At 37.4% G+C, this 15,599-nt stretch overlaps 1 protein-coding gene across 1 annotated transcript in view; it reads right to left on the bottom strand.

Annotated features, from left to right (window-relative positions):
- The window catches only part of LOC102842734 (ankyrin repeat and sterile alpha motif domain-containing protein 1B-like), a 214,680-nt gene that overhangs the window by 189,346 nt on the left and 9,735 nt on the right, over positions 1–15,599 (bottom strand). Inside the window, exon 3 of the mRNA XM_006877665.1 lies at positions 4,429–4,585. Within this exon, the coding sequence (XP_006877727.1) occupies positions 4,429–4,585 (157 nt within the window). The remainder of the gene's footprint in view (positions 1–4,428; positions 4,586–15,599) is intronic.

Here is a 15,599-nt window from a genome sequence, read left to right as displayed (position 1 = left end):
GATGATTTCCACATTCCATTGGGTCACCTCACTTGAAATGAGCACAAATATAGATCTCTTCCAATCAGTTGGCCAGGTAGTTGTCTTCCAGATTTCTTGGCATAGATGAGTGAGTGACTCTAGTGCCTCATCACTGTGTTGAAAGACTTCAGTCTATATTCCATCAATTCCCCGTGCCCTGTTCTTAGCTAATGCCTTGAATGCACCTTGGACTTTTCCCTTCAGTATCATCGGGTCTAGATCACATGCTACCTCTTAATGGTTGAGCATCAACCATTTCTTTTTGGTACCGTGACTCTGTGTATTCCTTCCATATTCTTTTGAAGCTTTTTGCATCATTGAGTATTTTGGCCATAGTTGAGTCAATATCACAAGCTGAGGTTTGAATTTTTCTTCAGTTCCCTCAGCTTGAGAAATGCTAAGCGTGTTCTTCCCTACTGGTTTTCTAACTCCAGGTCTTTGCACATTTCATTATAATATTTGACTTTGTCTTCTTGAGCTGATCTTTGAAATTTTCTGTTCAGTTTTTGTATCTCTATTTACTTTAGCAATCTCTATGCAGGAGAGCAAGTTTCAGGGCCTCTTTTGACATCCATTTTGGTATTTTCCTTTGTTCTCGTCTTCTCAGTGACCTTTTGCTTTTTTCCTGTGTGATGTTCTTGAGGTCATCACACAATTCTTCTAGTCTTCGGTCTTAAGTGTCTAATGTATCAAATCTGTTCTTCAAATGATCTCTAAATTCAGGTGGGAGGTATTCAAGGTCATATTTTGGCTCTTGTGGACTTGTTTTCATTTTCTTCAGCTTCAGCAATTGATGGTCTGTACCACAGTCTGCACCTGGCCTTATTTTGGTTGATGATATGGAGCTTTTCCACCATCTCTTTGCATAGGTGTAGTCAGTTTGATTTCTGTGTATTCCATCTGGTGAGGTCCATGTGCATAGCCAGCTTTTATGTTGTTTTAAAAAGGTATTTGCCACGAAGAAGTCATTGGTTTTTGCAAAATTCTATCATGCGATCTACAGGATTCTTTCTATTACCAAGGCCATATTTTCCAATTACTGATCCTTCATTTTATTTCCAACCTTGGCATTCCAATCAACAGTAATAATCAATATATCTTATTTACATGTTTTTATTTTGGTGTGTGTGTGTGTGTGTGTGTGTGTGTGTGTGTGTGTTTGACCACTGGTGGTGGTGGTGGTTATTTGCTGTGGAGTTTCTCCCGCAGAACAGCTGGTAGTTTCGAACTACTGACCTTAAGGTTCTCAGCCCTATTCATTACCACTAGGCTACCAGAACTCCTTAGCGTGTCTAAATAAGAAAAACACACAAAAAAACACTGCTTTGAAATGAAAAAGGAGGTGATGAAAACAGTAATTAATAATTGCTAGTCATGGTGTGGCATTGTGGGTTAATGCACTGGACTGCAAAGTTGATTTGAACCACAAAGTTACTGGTTCAAGTTCACCAGCCATTCCTAAGAATCCCTATACAGGGCCGCTATGAGAACCAACTCGACAGAACTTAACGACAACAACAACAACCATATGGCTGAGTCATGTCAGAGACTTAGTCTCGCAAAGCCTGACAGAGGGTGAATACTCCAGAAGTGAGAAGATTTAAGTGGAAAATAACAATGTTCTGATGTGAATTCTGGAGTTAGATAGCCCCCGAGTCCAGGTCTTAGTTTCAGTCATTCAGGAACAAGTTAGCGTCATACAATTTATTTAACTTTTCTGAGCCTAATTTTTCATCTATAAAATGGGAGTTATAATATCACTTTAGGGAATTACTGTGAGAGTTAAATTAAGTAACATATTGCAGGTGAAACTGCTTATTTAGCACAGAGGCCGCCCAGTGTCTCTCATGTCTCAAGAAATGGTCATTACCATTTTCATTCCTTCCTTTTATTCTTTAAATAGGTGTAAGATTGTAATTAGTTAGAACAACCCTGTTCCATTCAGAATGGAAAGCTGAAATCAAGAGTTACACATAACAATAACATTCCCATGTCTGAAATAGTCAGGAAAAATTGACAACTATGTTAGCACTAAAGAAGAATACAGATAAAAACAAAACAAATGACCAAAAATATGGATGACCTAACATTAAAAACCTCAAGAGATTTAAAAGTTGTTGCCAATAGAGTCCACAACAGCAATAGAAATGGAAAAAAAAAAAAAAAAAAACTTACTTCCAAACTCCTTTAAAAAATATCTATTTTTGTATAACAACGATCTGTTCAACAGCACAGAAGTGTTTCTTTTTAAAGCATTCCATTACAATTATATTACACTGAAAATCCTCATCCTCTTAAGCATAAGTGAATACCTACATATTTTGTCTTATTCATAATTATTTTTTTAAAACATATTTTTTTGTTTGTAAATGCTGACATCACATCATCTTGTTTAACCTTGGATTCGGTGGTGGCAGTTGTGTGGCATAGAGTAGGTCCCCACTTAACGACCCTCTCTCTAGGGTGTCCGGGAGCCCTGGTATGACCCTCTCTATAGGGTGTCCCGGAGTCCTGGTGTAGCGCTACGGGTTAATGTGCCAGACTACACAGCCGTTTAAACTGCAAGGTCAGTGGTTCAAGCTCACCAGCTGATCAGTGGAAACCCTATACTGGGTCGCTATAGGTTGGAACTGACTCGATGGCACTTAACAACAACAACAATAAGGTTTCCATGGCTGTAAATCTTTACCGGAGCAGAAAGCCTCCGCGTTTCTCCCGCGGAATCGCTGGTAGTTTCCAAGTGCTGACCTGGAAGTTAGCAGCCCAACTTCATAACCAGTAAGCTACCAGAGCTCCTGAACCTTGGATTGTTGTCGTTGTGAGTGCCGTTTTGTCGGTTCCGACCCATAGCGACCCTGTAGAGGGGTTTCCGAGGAGCAGCTGGTGAACTTGAACGGACAACCTTGCAGTTCAAACATCTTTGCAGTGTGGCGCATTAACCCACAGCGTCCCATTATTTCTTTTTTTTACTATTTCAGGTTTGCTTTGTGGCATTGGAGGCAGTTTTAAGAACCACCACCAGATGGCGCCTCCAAAAAAATTATAATCTAACTTCATTTTCTGAGGAACAGAAGAGCATTCTCATACATTTCGATTTATTATGACAGAAAAATAAATAGTTATGACTATCATATATTTAAAAGTCTGAATTGTTCATTGTATTCTCATGATAAAAAAATCTATTTTTGGTAACCCGGACGCACTGGAATTTTCACTGTAATAAATATTAATACTTTTCCAATTACTAAAATGTTTTATTGATTAGTCCCAACAACTGCATCTGGTTAAGAATAGTTTACTTCCCTTTTGTGTTTTATGGCTAGTGTTGCTATTTAGTCTTCCATCCTGTTTTTGGTAAGTTTCTACCAAAGGCTGCATTCATTTGCATAATATGCTAATTGTACTTTATTGGATGGGCCTGCCCTAGAGTAACCTATTTGCATTGATATTGGACAACTGCCAACCTAGAGCTTAATGCCAGGGTTGTAATTCAATTGTTGGACTGCATGCTGGTTTTCAAATGTAGTTTTACAAACTGGGAACAGTAGGGGGCATGCAGAGCTCAAGATGTTTGTTATCATTCTGTATTAAAGGACCATATTTTACTGTCCTGAATCTCTGCTGTTACTCATTTAGAATACTAAAAATGACATTCCTTTTTTAATGTTTATTTGATATTTTTAACTCATGCTTGAAAAGATTTTGCCTTCCATCAGTATGATATAGCTGCAGTGTTTTACTAAACTTCAGGTGGATACATGTTCACATAAACACATGCAGGAAATTTCAAATGAAATATGTGACTGGAAGCAGTATAGACTATATTTTTCATTTTGATTCACAAAATTGTACTTACAATGCAAGTATGATGTAAATGGCAAGGCACTATGCAAATGATAGCTATCATTGTTTTGTTGTTGTTGTTATTAACTGCCTTGGAGTTGGTTCTGACTCATAGGAAACCTGTGTCTGGTTTCACAGACTTTTAAAATCTTTGTAGGAGCAGAAAGCCTCATCTTTCTCCTGGTGAGCAGCTGTGGGCTCCTACCATGGTCCCTGTAGCTTGCAGTCCAGTGCTTATTGTGTTGGCTTCAAAAAGTTAAAGAATCAATCGTTTTCATTGTATTCTGATCTATCTTTAAATATTCAACATGAATGCTTATATAATGCTGACAAAAAATTACAACTACTTGCTTTATGCGGGGTTTTCTTGTTAACAAAATAGCTGTACAAATGTTGTAACTCAGTATCTGTGCTTTGTAGCCAAATGCCAAAGAACTTCTCAATTCAGCAATGAAAAGGTTCCTGGCAGGGTAAAGATCCAAGTAATCAATTTTTCAATATAGCTTTGGCTTTGTAAAGTCTAGGAAAAGGTTAGCATGAGCAAACATTTCCGGACGAGGGCACCTGCTCATTGACTCTGGAATGCGATGGTCCATGGTGAATAAGAATCTTCACAATCTCCACATCACCTCTCCAGGCAGCCAGGTGAATAGGAAAGTAACCTTTATTGTCTGCTACATTTGTTGATGCCTCATATTGAAGTAGTTTGAGAACTATGTCCCTAGAAAGAAAGAACGAAAGAAAATAAAACATGCTGAACAACACAGATTTTACTAACCAGACAATTATGAAAATATACCAGGTGCTGGCTGGCAATCATCTATGTTACTAAAGACATAAAATTGGGTTGATGAGGTTACCTCTTCAAGATTTAACACTTTTACTTACCTGGAAAACACCAACCCCTACAAACAGGGAGAGAGCCCTGGCTAATCAATGTAATTACTTAACAGAGCTCATTTCGGCAGAATTTATCTCATTTCATTAACTGAACAAATTAAGTAAAATAAATAAAAAAGAGTATTTCCTTCAAAATTTTTTTTAAGGAAATGAGACCTTTCCAGACAGGCCACTTCTAAGATTTCTCCTGAAGGCAAATTGAGGTTACTAGCAAATCACTTGTTTGTGTACAAAACAGTCATACTACTAAGGGAGTGCTGGTGAGGCACTGGAGGATAAGGAATGACCTGCTAACTGCAAGATCAGCAGTTCAAACCCACCAGATACTCCTCAGAAACCCAATACAGGGTCAGAGTCTGAACCAATTCCTTATCAATTAACAACAGCATATTTAGGTACATGGGCAAGTCATAAAGTATTACTAGTAAAAAAAAAAAAAAGGATTGCTAGCAAGGTTCCACTTCATACATGTGCAGATTTATTACAAAGTATGCTTCAATAAGTCTCTACTATCAGTGGAGCTCTGGTAGCGTAGTGGTTACGAATCGGGCTGCGAACCTTAAGGTCAGTGGTTCGAAACTACCAGCCGCTCCGCAGGAGAAAGATGAAGCTTTCTACTCCCGTAAGGATTTACACCCTCGGAAACCCTGTACAGGGTCGCTATGGGTCGGCTCCGACTCGAAGGCACTTAACAACAACAACAACATCAGTGGATGGAGTTCTGGTGTGATGCTGTAGGATAAGCACTCGACCAAAAGGTCAGTTTGAACTTCAAGGTCGACAGTTTAATCTCAACAGCCACTCCTTGGAAACCCTATACAGGGTCGCTATGAGTCTGTATGAGAGGTCGCTATGAGAACCAACTCAATTGCACTTAACAACATCAGTGCTTAGCTGCAGACAAGTTCTCTCAGTAACAGACATTTGTTTTGGTCTCCTTAGGATGCCTTCAAAAAACGGCCCAAACAACAGTGTCTTCCGGGGAGATCTGTTGAGACAATTAAATTCAAGGCAGAAACATCAGCGCAGGCTAAATTGACTGTTTTTCTGGGACTCTAAAGGGGTAATCTTGATAGATTTTCTCACAGGACACAGGATAATCATGGGGGGTTATTAAGAAGAAGTTTCAAGGAAATTGAAAACTGCACTGGAGAGAAAAAGGTCAAAAAATTGCTCCAAGGAATTTTTTTCTTCACTCCAAAGCACCTCCTCATTCTTCAAGAGTAGAAAGGGTTGTCCTATGAGAATTTCCCATAGAAGAGCTTCCACATTCACCCTACAGCCCTGATCTAGCCCTGTCAGACTTCCTTTTGCTGCCAAAACTCAAAGAACATTTCAAAGTAACACAATTTGAGTCCCAAGAGGATGCCCAAACTTCATTTTGACTTAGTGCAAATCAAAGAGCACAAAATTTTTCAGCATTTACACTGCCTTCCGAAGTGTAAAGACGTAGGTGGCAGATACATTAAGAAACGAACGAATCATATTTTGATGTGCTTGATTAATAAAAGTTTCTATGATTTTGTAGCCTCAGTGTGGCACTGTAGGATAAGCACCGGACTACAAGGTTGGTTTGAACTGCAAAGTCATCAGTTCAAGCCACCGACCACTCCTTGGAAACACTATACAGGGTAGCTATGAATTGGAACTGACTTGACGGCACTTAACAACAACAAAATAATTTTGTAGCAATATTTTTTATTTACCCTCATACATTATTCTGTAAAGAACTAAGGTAAAGGATTAAAGCTGCATCCACAAAGACAGTCAAGGGCACAGCAAAGATCCTAACAAGTTAGCAGTACGAAAAACTCAGGAGTGAAAAAGTTTAATAACTTTCTTCAGCCCTGGCACATATCAGTATCTGAATGTGTATTACTCATATTTCTGTACTCCCTAATCTTTTTCCACCAAGCCTGATAAACCATTTCAAGAAAGAAACTCATTTAAGAAAAGCAATTCCATCATTGTCACAACTTCAATACATCTTCAAAATATATTACTACCTAATAGGATGTAGTACTCAATCCCCACCAGGTATTCAAAAGTAAAAATTCTGAAATGCTGTAACTCAACCTCAGGATAAATTACTTAGCAATTGTTGTTGTTGTTAAGTGCTGTTGAGTCAGTTCCAACTCAAAGTAGCCCTGTGTAGGGTGTCCACAGAGCAGTTGGTAAGTTTGAACTGCCAATCTTGTGGTTCAAACCGACCTTGCAGTCCAATGCTTTATCCCACAGCACCAATTATGAGTATGTATTATATTGAACTTTAAACTTTATGTCCAACAATTAAAAATCATAATTCTGAAGGAAAAAAAAAACACCTTATTTTCATTTGGATGGATTTAAGAAGCAAATTCTACTCACTCACAAAATGACACATAAGTGATAAATATATACCATAGCAAAATAAATTATAAGGTTGCTTTAACAAATCACCAAGGGCTAAGGTGAATGTTAACGGGAAGAGCTAAAGTTAATATTTCATAAAATCAGCCTTTAAATGCAAGAGACCAAAGAAGAAAAATTGAGTGGACTTAGAATACAAGGAAGGTTAGAACTCTGAGAGCCCACAAGAAGCATGCTCACAATACAGTACAAAATGATAGGAAATGGTAAAACACATAGGCAGGAATATGACACAAACCTGTAATGCTGAACCTAGGTGATAAATGTTATGAAATCATAATGAAAGAGTTGAGAATATAATATATGTTCAGAATCTTCATCTTTACAAAAGCCAAAAAGTTCTGAGATTTTATAGATAAAAGGAAGCAACGAATAATAGTTTTAACATCCCTGCTTAAAAGTTACAGTGTTATTTTATAAAATTTGAATTTAGGAAACTTGAATTTGAGAGTCCTGCTCCTCAATCTACTTACTATGTGACTCCCAAGAATTTATTTTGTATCAATTTTCTCTTCAGTATATATTTTGATAATAATAATGATTACATCTCAAGAATATTAAAAGCATTAAATGAGTTCACAGAAAAGAAACTATTCGATATTAAGTAAAGAACCATACAAATATTTAAATTTGTTCCAAGCGAGGCAACTGTTGGGAGGTTGGCCAAGGATCGGGCAGTGTTTCCTTCTGCTGTGCATAAGGACGCTATGGGTCGGTACCAACTCGATGGCACCTAACAACAACAAAGTAAAAATAAAATCCATTGTAAGTGAAAATGCTTCCAGAAAATCATTACAAAAGAGAATATAAAAATCAGAAGGAAAGTTGGAGCTAATCCAGTTCATATGCTCTACCACCTTTCTTTCATGCAAGGATTATTGTATAAGGGGTACTGTAGGATACAGACAGGACTGCAAGGTCGGTTTGGACAACAAGGTCAGCAGTTCAACCTCATCAGCCACTCTTCAGAGTGTCTCTATGAGTCGAAGTCAACACGACGGCACTTAATAACAACAACAGTCTGAAATAACTATAGAATTACCTTTAGGTAATAAAGATTTAACATTATAGACAACCAAAGCATATAAAACCCAGAAGATCTGATTTAAAGTCCCAACTCTACTGCTTACCAGCTTGGTGCTTGGTTACCTTGGGTAAATAAAATTATTCTCTCTCTCAAACAAAATATCAATAAAATGGAATTTAGAGATTACTCATATTACCACCAGTTTCAAATATTTCAGGTGAGAATCAAAGAGAAACTGATATGGAAATTCTTTTATAACTAGAATTATACACAATCAAAAACTATGCTGTGACTAACTGCAACTGTTACAACTGTAAAGGTAGAAGTTTTGTAACAAAAAGAGGGGAGTAGTTAATCTTACGATCCAGGAACAGAGAACCCTAGGACTATCAGAGGAGAAGAGCACGAGAGGAATGTGGGACTCTATCCAGAGAAGCAGCAGCACCAGAGATGGAGACAGAGATGAGGGCATGGAGACAGAGAGCAGCTGAGGACTCTAGACCCATGGGAACATAAAGGCTGTGTGCTGGCAGCCTGGTGATGGTAACCAGGAGGCAGGCTTGCAGAATATGCCCTTTGGTTGTTTAAATTATTATATATTCCAGAGTGGTTTTGTGTACATCCCCCCCCCCTGCAAAACAAAAAAACAAAAACAAAAAACCAGAGGGAGTAAAAGCAAATACTGTTGAATGATGATGCACAGAAGAGATTGTAATCATTGCAACGAAATGATGAATGTAAACCTGATGTTCCCCCATGTAAGCTATCAAGCAATTCACAATAAAAACCTTAAAAAAAAACACAAAAAACTATGCTGAACAAAGGTTTGTGCAATACTGAACAAGTCTAGTGATTTCTTTTTTAACAGAAATATTTCAGTACTTAAAAAGTAAAATATTACCAAAGGAAACATCATTAAATTAAATTACTAGGTCTAAAAAGATAAATTTAGCATACCCCAAAAACCCTTATCCAAATTCATACATTAGAGACAGATAACTTTAAGGAGAGTTTTTATTTACTGTCTACATATGTAAGTGAACAAAGAAATATTTGAAATGTCCTCTATATTTTCTTTCCAAAAGTAAAAAGGAAAGATTGGTGGAAACATCAACCCTGTTTTCTTTGATTCTCACTCAAGCCTGAAGAATTTCATTTGTTCTTTGTCTCAATTGTTGTTGTCATCTTCCAATATATATGTGATTTATTGTTGTTAAGTACCATCAAATTGGTTACAACTCATAGTGATCCTGCATAGGGTTTCTTCCAAGGAGCAGCTAGTGAGTTTGAACCGCCGACCTTGCAATTCAAATGACCTTGCGGTACAGTGCTTATCCTATAGGCTGATATGCATTCATTATGCTTTATTTACCAAGAAAACTTAGGCTAGAGTGAAAAAAGACAAATGTTACAGAGCATTTACTGATTATTTGTATAGTATGATGCTACCTAATATCTAATATCTAAATTAGAAAATAATCTATAAATTTATGAAATTATCAAGCCAAACACTGTTGTTGTTGTTGCTGAGTGCTGTCCAGTAGGTTCCAAATCATAGCAACTCAGTATAGGGCTTTCCAAGGAGCAGCTGGTAAGTTTGAACCTCAGTTCAAATCAACCTTGCAGCCTGGGGTTTATCTTACAGAGCCACACTAGGACTCCACTAAGATAAACTCTAAGACCCTAATAACTAAATAAACTGTTTGGTTTTTTGTTGTTTTGTTTTTTTTGTTTTTTGTTTTGTTTTGTTTTGTTTAGTTTAGGTGCATGTCATATCTTATTCAGAGTTTTCAGTTAAAAAATTGGCTGACCTCAGATTATCTAGTGTGAATTTCAATTATGTATAAAATAAAACTTGTCTCTTTGATCAAAGCACCTGTCAGCTTTACTGAATCAAAACCAAAAAGTCATTCATCAAGTTGTCATTCATCAGTAATATGCATAATGCAGGCCTTTCTTACCCAGATTCATAAAGAACAAATTAAATTGCAGATACTTCTTCTAATGTCTAACTAAAAGAGTACGTAACACTAGAAATCCTATCAAGTCAGTATTACTATCTATTATTTAAATTGGGCCTTATATTGGCTGGGAATCCTGGTGTGGCACTGTGGACTAATGCGCTGGACTTCAAGGTCAGTAGTTCAAATTCACCAGTCGTTCCTTAGAAATCCTATAAAGGGTCGCTATGAGTTGAAACTGACTTGATGGCACTTAATAACAAACGCAGTATTGGCTGAGCTTGGTTAACAGGCATGAAATATTAAGTTGTATGTGTGGTGCTGCAGGATAATGTGCTGAACTGTAAGGTCAGTTTGAGCCACAAGGTCGACAGTTCAAACCCACCAGTCGTTTCTCAGCAACCCCATACAGGGTCGCTATGAGCCAACTTGAATGCACTTAGCAACATCAACAATTGCTGATCAATGTCTGCAGAATAGCAAGCAGAAAAATAATCCTACATCTTAAACATAATTTGACATTCTGCATATTGTTAATAAGAAATGTTCTTAAATCCTAAAGGAAATGTGGTCTATGAAATCACAAAAAGATATCATTTCCCTGCAGCAAAAAAAAAAAAAAAAAAAGTATCAAATTTAATTTAATAGTAATCTAATTTAACTAACTGTAATATGTTCAACATGAAGCTAATGCAAGTTAACTTCTAGAAAAAATATAGAATTTTAAAACTACTGATTTTTATACTACATTTAATTTGCATTCATTTTATGATGGATCTAAATGCACTTCTGATTAGCACATAAGTATCTTCAAAAAGCTCAAGAGACATTCTGAAGAAAAGTGAGAACTAAATGAATTGGGAAAGTTTAATGTTCAAATTTCTTTACCTCAAAAGCAAGACACCCTGTAATTATGTCTTTTTTTTTTTCATTCTCCCTTGTCTGATGGTTGTCCATTACTGAAGTAAATGTAAATCTCCTTCATATGGTTGCAGAAGTAATAAATGCGTGAAATTTTCAAATTCAATAAGGCCCTTTTGATTTCAAATTTTCTTGACATATTTAACTCTCTTTAATAGGACTGAAGTTGTAAATGTGTTCTGATATAGTCAAAAACTTAGGAAAAATATTTTTCATTTTCTAACTAAAGCTCCTTTATACATTCAATTCATTGGCAGATTTCTAGATTACAGAGTGAACACAGGCAGATTTTAACTGATAAAAGATATTTTGAGGTTATTCAAAGAGCAATTTCATAGACCTATCTATTCATAGGCTACACTAATTTTTATAGAACATATCTCTCTTTCATTAGAAAGTCGAAGAAAGAGCAAATCAAGTGTATGGATAATTTACTATCTGGACTAAAGATTCAATTTGATATACAATTTAGATTACAGATAATGGGATCTAGGATTCAAGCATTAAATATTTAAAAGACCTGAAACAATGAAAGAAAATACATTGTTGTTGTTGAGTGCCATCAAGTCGGTTCTGGCTCATAGTGACCATGTATAGGATTTCCGAGGCTTTTTTAATCTTTGTGGGAGCAGAAAGCTTTATCTTTCATCAAAGAAGATATACATTTCAAAGACACAATATCAATGTAGTATTGACATATACTTAGTGAAACCTTATAGAAAAAGAAAGTAAGATTATTGGTAAAGAAGAAAAAATAGAACAAAGAAAAGAATGTCAGAAAGGAAAGAAGCAGGGAAAGAAAGAATGAAGAAAGGGAAGGAGGGAGGAATAGACAGAAGAAGGAAGCATTTGCTATTCGGAAGAGAATTCAGGGATTCAAATTTGGGACAGAAATACGTAAGAGATGTAATGAATCCTTTATATTTAAAAGGGCGTAAAAAACACCCCAAGTCTCCAGCCTATCTAGTGAAATTATTTGCTTATAATAATTTCAAGTAGCTTTTGTTCTTCCGACTACATCTTTCCTATCATGTGATCTACCTATGTAGAGCTATTGCCATCAGGTGGATTCCAACTCCCAGTGAGCCAGTCCTAAATCGTTACAGGAGCAGACAGTCTCACGGTTCTCCCACAGTGACTAGTGGGTTTGAACCACTAATGGCTAGTAGTTTGGTGCTGTCATCTGAAATCCTAAAGGAAATGTGTAGTAATTTTCTACTCTGTAATTATAGGTTAACCAGGAAAGCACCAATAGAGCTCATCTCCTACTGTGACCTGATTGGGCAAGTGGAATGAATTATTCATTATGGAATAATGGATTTCAGATGGAAAAAAAAATTTAAAACACAGCTCCATTTGTGAATTAACAAGCAATAATAATGAACAAAAGGTCTTTTATGCAAAAGGTCATTAAGAAGGCAAGGAAGAAATAAAAGACCAAACGGATGTCAGAATAGACTCTGAAACTTGCTCTCAAGCAAAGAGAAATAAAATAAAGGGAAGAATTGAGGGGCAAAAAGACTTGACCAGAAATTTTCAAAGTGCAGCTGAAGAAGACAAAGACAAATATTATAATGAAATGTGCAAAGATCTGGAGTTAGAAAAACAAAATGAAAAAACAAACTCAGCATTTCTCATGCTGAAAGAAATGAAGATAAATTCAGGTATCAACTTGCAATACTAAAAGATGCTTTGGACAAAACATTGAATGACGACAGAAGCATCACAAGAAGATGGAAAGAATACAGAATCACTGTATCAAAAATAAATGGCCAATGTTCTACAATTTCAAGAGGTATTCTATGCTTTAGAGCCAATGCTACTGAAAGAAGTCTGAGGTATACTGAAGGCACTGGCAAAGACAAAGTCTCCAAGAACTGATGGATTACAGATTGAAATCTTTCAACTAACTGATGCATCACTGGAGGCACTCCTTCATCCATGCCAAGAAATTTAGAAGACAGCAATCTGGCCAACAGATTCAAAGAGATCCATATTTATGCCCATTCCAAAGACAGGTGACCCAGCCGAATATGACAATCATTGGACAATATCATTAATATCACATACAAGTAGAATTTTGCTAAGATAATTCAAAAATGACTGCACCTGTACATTGAGAGGGGATTGTCAGAGGTTCAAGCCAGATTCACACAAGGGCATGGAACAAGGAATACATTACATTGGATCTTGGTTGAAAGCAGAGAATACCAGAAAGATATTTTACCTGAGATTTATTGATTATGCAAAAGCTTGTGGATCTCCCACCCCCTCAATACACAGAGTACACAGGGATGGGCAACTTGGACATTGGATACCCAAAATGGGGGGCTACAAAGGCAAGAAGTGACTGGCTTACAAGTTTTCAAGAGGGAACCTAGATCCAGAGGGCATGGAGGAAGGTAGAATCTCCACTGAGTAGTATCCAATCTGTCTAGGCGGGGCTGATGAAAGGAGATGGGGATAGGTCTCTTGTGAGACAATAGTGAGTAATTGTTATCAGGACTGCTTGTGAGGGTTGGAAATGTAAAGGTAGATGTTTTGTAGCAAGGATGGGAGTGATTAGCTTTGCAGTCTAAGAGCAGAGGTCCCTGGGACCATGAAAGGAGAAGAGCGGAGAGTGGGACCCTACCCAGAGAAGCAGTGATGCCTGAGATGGAGGCAGAGATGATGACGTGGAGCGATGGAGTAGTTGATGACTTTAGACACAGATAGGGAGAGGGGCTGTGTGCTGATGACAGGGGGGCAGGCTTGTAGTATATACCCTTTGGTTGGTTGATGATGAATGGAGGGCACTGTAACCAAGGCAATGAAGTGATATATGAAAGGATGAATGTAAAATAATGTTCTCCCATGTAAACTATCACATAATTCACAATAAAACATTAAAAACAAAAAAACAACCTTATGGGTCACAAGAAGAAAGAAAAAAAAAGCTTGTGGATCATGACAATCTGTGGAAAAAACCACGGAGAATGAGTATCTGGAACACTAATTGTACTCATGAGGAACTTGAACATAAATCAGGAGGCAATCACTCAAACAGAAACATGGGACACTGAATAGTTTAAAATAAGGAAAGATGTGCACCTGGGTCTTTCACCATACTTATTCAATCTATGCTGAGCAAAAAAGCCAAGAAGCTGGATCATATGAAGAAGAACATGGCATTAGAATGGCAGGAAGACTTATTAACAACCTACAATATGCTGATGATACAACCTTGCTTGCTGAAAGCAAAGTGGATTTAAAATACTCATGAAGATCAAAGATTACAGCCTTTGGTATGGGTTGCACCACAATGTAAAGGATACAAAAATCCTCACCCCTGGACCAGTAAATAACATAAAGATAAATGGAGGAAAGATTGAACTTGTCAAATACTTCATTTTGCTTGGATCCACCATTGATACTTAAGGAAGTAGTAGTCAAGAAATCAAACGATGAATTGTATTAGGCAAATCTGCTGTATAAGACCTCTTTAAAGTGATCAAGAGTAAATATGTCAGTTTGAATAATAAGGTGCACCTGACTCAAGCCATGGCCTTTTCAACAGCCTCATCTGCATGTGAAAGTTAGACAAGGAATAAGGAAGAATTGATGCGCTTGAGTTAATGGTGTTGGAGAAGAATTTTAAAGGTACCAAAAGAACAAACAAATCTGTGTTGAAAGAAGTACAGCCAGAATGTTCCTGAGAAACCAAGATGACCAGAAATCGTCTTTTATACTTTGGCCATATTACCAGGAGGGACCAGTCCCTGGTGAAGGACATCAAGCTTGGTAAAGTGGAAGGTCATTGACAAAGAGGGAGACCCCCAAGGAGACATACTGGTACAGTGACAGCAGCAATGGGTTCAAAATAGCAGCAACTGTATGGGTGGCCCAGGAGCAGGGGGGGAGGGTTCTGTTCGGTTCTACACAGGGTCTCTATGGGTTGGAAATGATGTGATGGCACCTAACAACAACAACAGTAAATGACAGTACCCACTAATTTACAATATGGGTATCTATGTTTTATAGTTGGGGTAAAGCGAAAAACCAGCGTTCAAAAGAAAGAATAAACGATGTGTCCTTGTAACACTACTTCCAATTCCATAATGCCATGAACTTGAGCTTAGAAATCAAAACATTCACGGAAACAATCCAGAACAGATGGATTCAACAACAATGGCAACAGACATAGAAATGGTGTGTTTCTCACTGCTAAGGCTTGTTTGGGAAGAATCAAACATTAATTCCCCTGTTGCATTCTGTTATGCATAGGGTGTTGCAGACTGCAGGTATTGGGGTGTTGAGGACCAGTGTCATGGCCGAAAATCCAGCACGTGGCTGCACTCAGACTTGCTGGCCAGAGATCCTGTGGGCTCAAGGAAGTAACCTCCGGACGTCCAGGGTTCATTGGCTTTTTCGAACTCATTGTAGGGCTAGCTCTGTATAATTCTCTTTAGTCCTATTAATTCATGCTATGCTTCGAACCCCTGTAATTGTAGCTTCTGAGAAAATGGTTTCTTAATGTG

This window comes from Chrysochloris asiatica, unplaced genomic scaffold, assembly GCF_000296735.1.
Source record: "Chrysochloris asiatica unplaced genomic scaffold, ChrAsi1.0 scaffold00552, whole genome shotgun sequence".
NCBI classification, from domain to species: domain Eukaryota; kingdom Metazoa; phylum Chordata; class Mammalia; order Afrosoricida; family Chrysochloridae; genus Chrysochloris; species Chrysochloris asiatica.
This window is presented reverse-complemented; position numbering and strand designations above follow the sequence as displayed.